Source organism: Coregonus clupeaformis, chromosome 29 (genome assembly GCF_020615455.1).
Source record: "Coregonus clupeaformis isolate EN_2021a chromosome 29, ASM2061545v1, whole genome shotgun sequence".
Lineage (NCBI taxonomy): Eukaryota > Metazoa > Chordata > Actinopteri > Salmoniformes > Salmonidae > Coregonus > Coregonus clupeaformis.
In genome coordinates this window covers 18,663,131-18,675,896 of record NC_059220.1, presented here as the reverse complement: position 1 = coordinate 18,675,896, position 12,766 = coordinate 18,663,131, and the positions used below count along the sequence as shown (strand labels likewise).

General features: G+C 42.3%; 1 protein-coding gene across 2 annotated transcripts in view; it reads left to right on the top strand.

Moving 5' to 3' along the window:
- The window catches only part of LOC121544772 (syntaxin-binding protein 6), a 138,012-nt gene extending 127,988 nt beyond the window's left edge, over positions 1 to 10,024 (top strand). For both annotated transcript variants that reach the window (XM_041854908.1, XM_041854907.1), the window contains 2 exons: positions 6,001 to 6,158; positions 9,657 to 10,024. In XM_041854908.1, the coding sequence (XP_041710842.1) occupies positions 6,001 to 6,158; positions 9,657 to 9,680 (182 nt within the window). In that variant the 3' untranslated portion in view covers positions 9,681 to 10,024. The remainder of the gene's footprint in view (positions 1 to 6,000; positions 6,159 to 9,656) is intronic.
- The last annotated feature ends 2,742 nt before the right edge of the window (positions 10,025 to 12,766 follow it).

The window sequence follows — 12,766 nt, the reverse complement described above, 5'->3', positions numbered from 1 at the left end:
CGAAGTCAAGGATCGGTAGGATAGTCAGTTTTACGAGGGCATGTTTGGCAGCATGAGTGAAGGAGGCGTTGTTTGCGAAATAGGAAGCCGATTCTAGATTTAACTTTGGATTGGAGATTCTTAATGTGAGTCTGGAAGGAGAGTTTACAGTCTAACCAGACACCTAGGTATTTGTAGTTGTCCACATACTCTAGGTCAGACCCGTCGAGAGTAGTGATTCTAGTCGGGTGGGCGGGTGCAAGCAGCGTTCGGTTGAAGAGCATGCATTTAGTTTTACTAGTGTTTAAGAGCAGTTGGAGGCTACTGAAGGAGTGTTGTATGGCATTGAAGCTCGTTTGGAGGTTTGTTAACACAGTGTCCAATGAAGGGCCAGATGTATACAAAATGGTGTCGTCTCTGCGTAGAGGTGGATCTGAGAGTCACCAGCAGCAAGAGCGACGTCATTGATATACACAGAGAAAAGAGTCGGCCCAAGAATTGAACCCTGTGGCACCCCCATAGACTGCCATAGGTCCAGACAACAGGCCCTCCGATTTGACACATTGAACTCTATCTGAGAAGTAGTTGGTGAACCAGGCGAGGCAGTCATTTGAGAAACCAAGGCTATTTAGTCTGCCAATAAGAATGCGGTGGTTGACAGAGTCGAAAGCCTTGGCCAGGTCAATGAAAACGGCTGCACAGTACTGTCTATTATCGATCGCGGTTATAATATCGTTTAGGACCTTGAGCGTGGCTGAAGTGCACCCATGACCAGCTCGGAAACCGGATTGCATAGCGGAGAAGGTACGGTGGGATTCGAAATGGTCGGTGATCTGTTTGTTGACTTGGCTTTCAAAAACTTTTTGAAAGGCAGGGCAGGATGGATATGGGTCTGTAACAGTTTGGATCTAGAGTTTCACCCCCTTTGAAGAGGGGGATGACCGCGGCAGCTTTCAATCTCTGGGGATCTCAGACGTTACGAAAGAGAGGTTGAACAGGCTAGTAATAGGGGGTTGCGACAATTTCGGTGGCTAGTTTTAGAAAGAAAGGGTCCAGATTGTCTAGCCCAGATGATTTGTAGGGGTCCAGATTTTGCAGCTCTTTCAGAACATCAGCTGTCTGGATTTGTGTGAAGGAGAAGCGGGGGGGCATGGGCAAGTTGCAGCGGAGGGTGCAGAGCTGGTGGCAGGGGTAGTGGTAGCCAGGTGGAAAGCATGGCCAGCCGTAGCAAAATGCTTGTTGAAATTCTCGATTATTGTAGATTTATCGGTGGTGATAGTGTTTCCTAGCCTCAGTGCAGTGGGCAGCTGGGAGGAAGTGCTCTTATTTTCCATGGACTTTACAGTGTCCCAAAACTTTTTGGAGTTAGTGCTACAGGATGCAAATTTCTGTTTGAAAAAGTTAGCCTTTGCTTTCTTAACTACTTGTGTATATTGGTTCCTAACTTCCCTGAAAAGTTGCATATCGCGGGGGCTATTTGATGCTAATGCAGTACGCCACAGGATGTTTTTGTGCTGGTCAAGGGCAGTCAAGTCTGAGGAGAACCAGGGGCTATATCTGTTCTTAGTTCTGTATTTTTTGAATGGGGCATGTTTATTTAAGATTGAGAGGAAATTACTTTTAAAGAACAACCAGGCATCCTCTACTGACGGAATGAGATCTATATCCATCCAGGATACCTGGGCCAGGTCAATTAGGAAGGCCTGCTCGCTGAAGTGTTTTTGGGAGCGTTTGACAGTGATGAGGGGTGGTCGTTTGACCGCGGACCCGTTACGGACGCAGGCAATAAGGCAGTGATCTGGATGGAGGTGAAGAGCATCCCTCCTCTGGTTTCAGGGGAAGATGATTGTTTTTTTAAGGGATGGGAGGGGGACATAGAGGAAGACTCGACACTTGTGTCCCAATACAAGTACTTCGTTTTCACTACTGTGACGAAGATGCTAAATAAACACTTCTCCTTCCCTGGACTGTAATAAAACCCAGAGCCTTGAGGGAAGGGCAACTCTGCTATCTATCTATTGGTGCTTTAGCCTGTCTCGGAGAGAAACCTGGGGAAAGCTTTTCTTCCTCCCAGTAGGTCTGTGTGAGTGGACGGCTTTGACTTTATCAAGTTAACTTCCTTTGAGGGAAAGCAGAGGTGAGAAGAGAGGAGAGTAACACCAGCTGGCATTCCATCTGCTTTGGGCTGTCATCTTCCCCGCTGTGCCACAACTCTGCCAATTATCTATCAGTCAGTCAGCCTACCTGTATACAGTCGTGGTCAAAAGTTTTGAGAATGACACAAATATTGGTCTTCACAAAGTTTGCTGCTTCAGTGTTTTTAGATATTTTTGTCAGATGTTACTATGGTATACTGAAGTATAATTACAAGCATTCCATAAGTGTCAAAGGCTTTTATTGACAATTACATTAAGTTTATGCAAAGAGTCAATATTTGCAGTGTTGTCCCTTCTTTTTCAAGACCTCTGCAATCTGCCCTGGCATGCTGTCAATTAACTTCTGAGCCACATTCTGACTGATGGCAGCCCATTCTTGCATAATCAATGCTTGGAGTTTGTCAGAATTTGTGGGTTTTTGTTTGTCCACCCGCCTCTTGAGGATTGACCACAAGTTCTCAATGGGATTAAGGTCTGGGGAGTTTCCTGGCCATGGACCCAAAATTTGTTTTGTTCCCCGAGCCACTTAGTTATCACTTTTGCCTTATGGCAAGGTGCTCCATCATGCTGGAAAAGGCATTGTTCGTCACCAAACTGTTCTTGGATGGTTGGGAGAAGTTGCTCTCGGATGATGTGTTGGTACCATTCTTTATTCATGGCTTAGGCAAAATTGTGAGTGAGCCCACTCCCTTGGCTGAGAAGCAACCCCACACATGAATGGTCTCAGGATGCTTTACTGTTGGCATGACACAGGACTGATAGTAGCGCTCACCTTGTCTTCTCCGGACAAGCTTTTTTCCGGATGCCCCAAACAATCGGAAAGGGGATTCATCAGAGAAAATGACTTTACCCCAGTCCTCAGCAGTCCAATCCCTGTACCTTTTGCAGAATATCAGTCTGTCCCTGATGTTTTTCCTGGAGAGAAGTGGCTTTCTCGCTGCCGTTCTTGACACCAGGCCATCCTCCAAAAGTCTTCGCCTCACTGTGCGTGCAGATGCACTCACACCTGCCTGCTGCCATTCCTGAGCAAGCTCTGCACTGGTGGTGCCCCGATCCCGCAGCTGAATTAACTTTAGGAAACGGTCCTGGTGCTTGCTGGACTTTCTTGGGCGCCCTGAAGCCTTCTTCACAACAATTTAACCTCTCTCCTTGAAGTTCTTGATGATCCGATAAATGGTTGATTTAGGTGCAATCTTAGTAGCAGCAATATCCTTGCCTGTGAAGCCCTTTTTGTGCAAAGCAATGATGACGGCACGTCTTTCCTTGCAGGTAACCATGGTTAACAGAGGAAGAACAATGATTTCAAGCACCACCCTCCTTTTAAAGCTTCCAGTCTGTTATTCTAACTCAATCAGCTTGACAGAGTGATCTCCAGCCTTGTCCTCGTCAACACTCTCACCTGTGTTAATGAGAGAATCACTGACATGATGTCAGCTGGTTCTTTTGTGGCAGGGCTGAAATGCAGTGGAAGTGTTTTTTTGGGGGGATTAAGTTCATTTTCATGGCAAAGAGGGACTTTGCAATGAATTGCAATTTATCTGATCACTCTTCATAACATTCTGGAGTATATGCAAATTGCCATCATAAAAACTGAGGCAGCAGACTTTGTGAAAATTAATATTTGTGTCATTCTCAAAACTTTGGACCACAACTGTACACTCTACAGTGTGTATTCCCTTTGGGAAGACGTTAAAATGACTGGCCGTGTCTCTACCTTTACTGGCTTTCCTCTCCGGCAGCAGAACCTGGATGTCCTCTATCTTCCAATTAAATGATCTCAAAGCGGATGTAGAAGCAATAAGTCTTATTTTCTACCTATACAGTCCCTTCAGATAAGTGGGAAAACTAAATATATTGTGTGATTGTTATATTGCCATAGCCGCTTTATAAAATGTGATCTGTGATTGTATATGATCGGTTTTGAACTCATGGGATGTTTGGTCCTGAACTGTTAATAAAGAAAAGGAGAGCTGCACACTCAAGGAGCTCAGATGCAATAATTGAATAATCTAATAACCAACGTTTCGACAGACAAGCTGTCTTCATCAGGGTATAATGACAAACACTGTGGGTTACTAGTTTATATAGTTTCTAAGGACACAAGGGTTTGTAATCATGGCCGTGTGTGGCTTGATATCAGTGGTTCATTTACAGATATAAATAGAATATATAAAAAACCTGAATGGATAGCATACGATCGATCATAGATACAATTTGGCTACATAGGCCTACAAACATTTACAATGAATAGCAAAATCACAATAATCACAAGAATGGCTTCAGATCAAAGTCTACGTTGAGACCGAAGGGAGCAAGGGTCTTTAAATAAAATATCCAGGCAACCTTTCATTTTAACAATAAATTGTCAAGGTCACCCCCTCTCATAGGGAGGGTGACATGTTCGATGCCGATATAACGTAGGGATGGAATAGTGGTTCGCTTCCAAAAAGTGGGCCGCAACTGGGTACGTTGAGTTTTTGCACCTAATGGTGCTACGATGCTCAGAGATTCTTACTTTTAATTCGCGCTTTGTTTTACCCACATAATTTTTACCACAAGGGCAAGTTATAAGATAAATAACTGCCTTAGTGGAGCACATGATAACACCTTTGATTGGGATCTGTTTCCCTGTTTGGGGGTGTTTTGAAGGATCTACATTTGTAAGTGCCATTGCATGTGATATTTGGTCCTGAACTGTAACCCCAAGAGGCCATCCCATACTGCACCTAAGGTCTTCTAACAGTTAAAGCATCAGTTACATTGAGTTCCATTGTATTTCTATTCCTTCCACAGCCAGCCAGTTGAGAGGAGCACATTGTTAGAGCTGGCCTCTTTTTTTGGTGGTGTTTCTTTTTGTCCATTGTGCATACAGAACATTGCAGTACCAGTCCCCAGTTCTGCTGAAGAATGGCTCGTTCACAGCTTTGGAACAACTGATGAAAAAACATCCCCCATTGTCCTCCTTCCCGGACAACAAAATAACCCAAGCAGGGTCAGCAATAGAAGACACTTCAAATGAAAAACAATGCTCAAAACTGTTTAAAGTGGTGCCTCCCTTGGATATATAACCACATAAAGCAATGATTATAATGCACTGGCGCTATGCCAGGGTAATGGCTCTGAAGGGAAAGCTTTGGGGAGACTGCGCCTAAAGCTTAGATTAATAGCTTGCCAGTTTGAAACATCCGCAGGGTCGGGGCTATCGGAGGGAGACTGTTCTGTTCTTACCTCTCATCCACACAGTTGTGCTGCCAGGGATTGTCAGACACTCCCTCCCCTCTCCGCCATTATCACACTTTAGTCTGAGAGGAAGAAAAGAGGAGGAGCTGACACTAAAGTTTTGCCAAAGAAAAGAAGAGAAACACCTGGAGCTGTCTGGTACACTTTCAAGTAGTGAGGAGGTTGTTTCAGTTCAATTTGAGAGAAATGGCGTGATAGACCGATGAGGTCTAAGCTTTGCAAATGAGGAGTGTGACAAGAGGTTTTTAATTTCATTGGCTCGTTTCTCACAGGAAACCAATCTCTGTAGAAAAACTCATTAGCTGGCTTCCTTGGACGTCCCTGATTTGGAGTAACCCTATTTTTCCTTGTCAATAATTAAAGTCCCGCCAAGGTTGCTGAATGAAACATCAGCATTATCTTATAAAGCAGGGGATTTGTACCAAACTCATATCAGTGCTGCATAGTTATTTTGTTGATAATGTTAAGATAGAAGGCAATGTATAATTGATTGTATTTATCCCATCCCCTCCCTCTCATTTTTCTCTTTCTCTCTGTCTTTTCCCCTCTCTCTATATCACCCTCCTCTCTCCCTGCCTCCTCCCCCTTCTCCTGCCTGCTCCCCCTGTCTCTCTCTCCTCTCCAGGTAACAGTATACTCCACTCTGCAGCAGACAGTGTTACCAGCGCTGTACAGAAGGCCAGCCAGGCGCTGAACGAGCGAGGGGAGCGGTTAGGCCGGGCTGAGGAAAAAACAGGGGAGATGAAGAACAGTGCTGAGCAGTTTGCCGTCACTGCACACAAGGTGAAACACAAACACACACACATATATAGTCACATGTCACTTACACCAAATATACATAAGTATGTGGACACCCTTTCAAATTAGTGGATTCGTCTATTTCAGCCACACCTATTGCTGACAGTTGTTTATAGTCGAGCACACAGCCATGCAATCTCCATAGACAAACATTGGCACCGTCATAGGATGCCACCTTTTCAACAAGTCAGTTTGTCAAATTTCTGCCCTGCTAGAGCTGTGGAAGCCCTGCTAGAGCTGTGGAAGTGGAAACGTCTAGGAGCAATGACGACTCAGCCGTGAAGTAGTAGGCCACACAAGCTCACAGAACGTAACCGCCAAGTGCTGAAGCGCGTAAATATTGCCTGTCCTCGGTTGCAACATTCACTACCGACTTCCAAACAGCCTCTGGAAGCAACGTCAGCACAAGAACTGTTTGCTTCATGAAATGAGTTTCCGTGGCCGAGCAGCCGCACACAACTCTGGACCGGAACTCCAATTAATTTGTTTAAACCTGTTCACATCCCCCACCACATCACATTCATTATAAACACACACATGAATAATACATTACGGTAATGGTGGTCTAATGGAAAGCCCTTTGAAGGGACGTGCTCTCTGCCCCTTACTGTTCAAAGATGAAGACCCTGTGGTGTAAAACTAAAAGAAGATCACAGGAAAACTCTAACTCAAAGAATGACCATATACAGTGCCTTCAGAAAGTATTCTCACCCCTTTACTCTTTCCACATTTTGTGTTAAATTGAGATTTTGTGTCACTGATCTACACTTAATACCCCATAATGTCTAAGTGGACATTTTTGGTTGAACATTTAGGAAATTAATAAAACATTTAAAGCTGACATTTCTTGAGTCATTAAGTATTCAAACCCTTTGTTATGGCAAGCTTAAATACGTTTGGGAGTAGATATGTGCTTAACAAATCACATAAGTTGCATGAACTCATTCCATGTTCAATAATAGTGGTTAACATGATTTTTGAATGAATACCCCATCTCTTTACACCATGCATACAATTATCTGTAAAGTCATTTAATCCAGTAGTGAATTTCAAGCAAAGATTAAACCAGAAATACTAGGGAGGTTTTTCAATACCTATTGGTAGATAAAATAAAAAAGCAGATGCTGAATATCCCTTTGAGCATGGGGAAGTTATTAATTACACTTTGGATGGTGTATCAATACACAGTCACTACAACTATACAGGCATCCTTCCTAACTCAGTTGCTGGAGAGGAAAGAAACTACTCAGGGATTTCACAATGAGGCCAGGGGTGAATTTAAAACAGTAACTGAGTTTAATGGTTGTGATATGAGAAAAGTGAGGATGGATCAACAACATTGTAGTTACTCCACAACTAACCTAAATGACAGAGTGAAAAGAAGGAAGCCTGTACAGAATAAGAATATTCCAAAACATGCATCCTGTTTGCAACAAGGTAAGGAAATTAACTTTTTGTCCTGAATACAAAGTATTATGTTTGGGGCAAATCCAACACAACACATCACTTAGTACCACTCTTCATATTTTCAAGCATGTTATTGGCGGCATCATGTTATGGGTATGCTTGTCATCGGCAAGGACTGGGGAGTTTTTCAGAATAAAAAAGAAACCGAATGGAGCAAAGCACAGGCAAAATCCTAGAGGAAAACCTGGTTCAGTCTGTTTTCCACCAGACACTGGGAGATTAATTCACCTTTTAGCAGGACAATAACCTGAAACAGAAGGCCAAATCTACACCGGAGTTGCTTACCAAGACAATGTTCCTGAGTGGCCTAGTTACAGTTTTGACCTAAATCGGCTTGAAAATCTATGGCAAGACTTGAAAATGGCTGTCTAGCAATGATCAACAATCAACTTGACAGAGCTTGAAGAATTTTGAAAGGAATAATGGGCAAATATTGTACAATCCAGGTGTGCAAAGCTCTTAGAGACTTACCCAAAGACTCAAAGCTGTAATCGCTGCCAAAGGTGCTTCTACAAAGTATTGACTCAGGGGTGTGAATACTTATGTAAATTAGATATTTCTGTATTTCATTTTCAGTAAATGTGCAAACATGTCTAAAAACATGTTTTCACTTTGTCATTCTGGAGTATTGTGTGTAGATGGGTGAGAAAAATATATTTAATCAAATTTGAATTCAGGCTTTAACACAACAAAATGTGGTATAAGTCAAGGGGTATGAATACTCTCTGAAGGCACTAACTCCCCATACAGATAATACACTCCATTCACTTCCACATTGAGCTCCAGCAATTAGATGCTTCATTTTGTGAGCATTTAACTAATTGGTTGTCTTGCACTTTTTGTCTTGCACTCACTAAAGCATGTTCGTGGCCGTTTGTTAAAAGCTGCAGCCCTCTAATGTACGTGGATAACCACTGGGAGTAATTTGATGTTAGCTAGCTACAGTAAATGCATTCTGCAACATCTTCTCTGCCTGGTGATAACACTGAACAATATTTAGTTAATGTTTTGAAATATTTATCTTTCCTCCTCTTCAGTTTTTGATGTTAAGTAAAAGTTGGGAATATCCTGTATCTGCCAACTGTCGTACAGTAAGGCAGGTTTGTGGTTAGAATCTGCGCTACCCCCCCGTAATGCCATTGAACAAGACACCACGTCTCCCTCTTTCTACCTGTGATCCAGTATATTTTAGTTCAAGTTGTGAACATATGGTATCTTGTAGTGGACTCAGTAAGTGTCAAGGTGACCTGGAGCGGGAAACAGCACTGCAGGTTCTGTCAGTCTGTCTCTGCAGTGTCTCCCACCTGCTGAGGCTCTGTGTGACATCAGTCCATTAGCGGCACTGTTGAGCTCTCACCATCCCCACAGCAGGAGCTACGGCCGTCTGGTCTGTGCTGCAGCTCTGCTGCCCCCACTTGTTAGCTAAGGAGATTTCACAACCTCTATTTTGAAACGTGTGTGCGTGCGTGCGCTTGCATGAATTAGATTGGTGACCCTGGCCTTCTCCTTAATGAGCCTCCAGCCAGGCCCGCTAGAACTCTCGTTAATGAGATGAATGAAGTCTCCGAGTGACCAGTCACTGCCTGATGAAAACACTGGGGCCTGGGCCACTTAACAACGCCTCAGGAATAACACCACCCTAATAGCTATAATTCCTCTCTGCCTAGAGAATAGACCCTGCTTCCCAGTTCTATTACTCACCATGCTAACCATATTAGCCTCCACCAGGTGGGAAAACAAAGCAGCATAAATGAGGTTATTTTACTTTTATTTGTTGGTGGTCGTATTTTAATGTGCTAGCTTTAGTTTGTGCAGTTTCCACAAATTAATATATTTGGCATCTTATAGTGTTTTAATTATTTTTGGCAACCCCATAGGGGCTGTTGAAGAAATGTTCAGTTAAATTGCTTTGTCGTTTCGCTTAGTCACTGTATGATGTTTATATATCTCCACAGCTCACTATGGCTAACATGTACCCTCTTATGTCTCCTCCCCCTCTATTTCTCCTCTCTGCAGCTGGCTATGAAGCACAAGTGTTAAACTTTGGGGAGAGGGGTCTGCCAAGCGTGCCAGACGCCGTAGGACGGATTTCAGATTGTATTATTTTTATTATTATGATTTCTTTTTAACAAAGGTAAAAAAAATAAAAAGGTGTATGTTGTTTCTAACGAAGAAGATCTGTTGACGAGGAGGGGGGAGAGGAAGAGGGAGGGAACACAGATGAGACAGTTGTGAGCAAATGTTTCACGGCTAACTCTTCTTTTACTCCCTCCATTGCTCCCAAAGTACTCCTTGACCTTACTGTGGCAAACCATGGAAATGACTGACTATGGTCACTGCCCTCCCCTCCCCACCCCGACACACACACACCACCACCGTCTAAATCCCCCACACACATACAGAAAAAACAAGCATTTAGGCTTTACTGTTGGTATTTCTTAAGTGTTATTGAAGCACTTGGTAGTATGGACAGGAACAGATGGTTTATTGTAAGGTAAGAGACTACAGTACCATTGTAAATTAGCTTCAACAAGTGTAACACGCTTATAAGACTGTAATCAGATCATTCTACCACAATTTACAATGTAAATGGTGTCGAATCATCCCTGAAAATATAATTTTGATTCTAACCCTTTCAACTCCAACCTTGATCACATCTTGTACTAATTTGTGTTTATATAACGTTTTTTGTTCTGATATGTAAAACAGCAGATTGACACATCTTCACTAGCAGCATTGTACAATATTGGTGTGCATTCACTGTGTGTAACTGTGGCTTCCTTACAAGCAACTTGAAGCAAGTAAACCACCCGCAGTGTGGATATGTCTTGTTTATTACGTTCATATTTTGGTTTATACAGTGAGGGGAAAAAAGTATTTGACGTTTGCCCACTGACAAAGACATGATCAGTCTATAATTTTAATGGTAGGTTTATTTGAACAGTGAGAGACAGAATAACAACAAAAAAATCCAGAAAAACGCATGTTAAAAATGTTATAAATTGATTTGCATTTTAATGAGGGAATTAAGTATTTGACCCCTCTGCAAAACATGACTTAGTACTTGGTGGCAAAACCCTTGTTGGCAATCACAGAGGTCAGACCAAGCTGCTTGGCGATGGTCTTGTAGCCCATTCCAGCCTTGTGTAGGTCTACAATCTTGTCCCTGACATCCTTGGAGAGCTCTTTGGTCTTGGCCATGGTGGAGAGTTTGGAATCTGAATGATTGCTTCTGTGGACAGGTGTCTTTTATACAGGTAACAAGCTGAGATTAGGAGCACTCCCTTTAAGAGTGTGCTCCTGATCTCAGCTCGTTACCTGTATAAAAGACACCTGGGAGACAGAAATCTTTCTGATTGAGAGGGGGTCAAATACTTATTTCCCTCATTAAAATGACAATCAATTTATAACATTTTTGACATGCGTTTTTCTGGATTATTTTGTTGTTATTCTTTCTCTCACTGTTCAATAAACCTACCATTAAAATGATAGACTGATAATTTATTTGTCAGTGGGCAAACGTACAAAATCAGCAGGGGATCAAATACTGTTTTCCCTCACTGTATGTCCAACCGTTTAAAATGCACTGACAACCTTACCTTGCAGAGAGCACTGTTAAGTTCTTACTGAAATTCTAGTTGCCTCAAATTCTAGTCCGCTTCAGTCCTAACATTGTGGATGTTCATTGTTTTAATAAAAAATATTTAAACGAATTTGTCTGATGGTTATGAAATGTTTTTGTAGCTATTGCAAGCCCCTTAGTCATTTTGTCTACTCTCCGTTGGTCAGTGAATAAGTCATCATCCTTTACATTTCATATGACTAGCAAAGGTCCCTAAACAATCCAAGTGCAATGGTTCTATATTGGTGCTTTTAAACGTAGTGTTTCATAAGTACTTCAACAGCATGTAGTTTGACTTGAGCAGTATGAATGTGTTATGATAACACCCATGGTAACCCAGGGTAACACTGCCTTGCTAGATTGATAACCAAAAGGAGAAGGTAAAGTATGTTTTGTACCAGGTTTGAAAGGGGGTTGTTCCTTAAGATGTATGGTGCTTGTTGGAAGTGGATTGTGTGAGGAATACAGAAGGCCATCATATGTAGAATAGGCTAATGGAATGAATAGGTAGTTATTATAGATCAGGGTTCTTCAATTCCGGTCCTGGAGGGCCGAAACACCTCTGTTTTTCATCCTCTCCTTCTAATCAGGTGCTAATTCAGACCTGGGACACCAGGTGAGTGCAATTAACTACCAGGTAGAAATAAAAAACAGAAGTGTTTTGGCCCTCCAGGACCGGAATTGAAGAACCCTGTTATAGATGGTCTCAATACTAGGCAAATCTAATACAGACTGATACCATTCTTTTCAAATAAACATCACAGACCAATACTTTGAAGGTCACACATTGAATTATTTCAAAACCTCTGTCTCGTTGTTTATATCAGATTACATACCATCTAAATAAACACATTTTTAAATTGTTGCCGTTGTTTGTTTTTTTGGATGTGAAATTTAGATTTGACAATAAGGCTAATAGATTTTGTAGTAAAAAACAGAAAAAGTAACGGGAGGAGCAAGATGTATATAGGTCATTTGAAGTTTGTGTATCACCCAGTTATCCACTACTGGGGTCCCTGTTGTAGAGCTAACATCCTTACCACGGTGACACAGCATGTGTGCAGGCTTCTATGTCTAAGCGTCTGTACTGAGCAAAAATATAAATGCAACATGTAAAGTTTTGGTCCCATGTTTCATGAGCTGAAATAAGATCCCAGAAATGTTCCATGCACACAAAAAGCTTATTTCTCTCAGATTTTGTGCACAAATTTGTTTACATCCCTGTTAGTGAGCATTTCTCATTTGCCAAGATAATCCATCCACCTGACAGGTGTGGCATATCAAGAAGATGTTTAAATAGCATGGTCATTACACAGGTGCACCTTGTGCTGGAGACAATAAAAGGCCACTCTAAAATGTGCAGTTTTGTCACACAACACAATGCCACAGATGTCTCAGGTGTTGAGGGAGCATGCAATTGACTTGCTGAATGCAGGAATGTCCACCAGAGCTGTTGTCAGAGAATTGAATGTTAATTTCTCTACCATAAGTCCAACCGGACTCA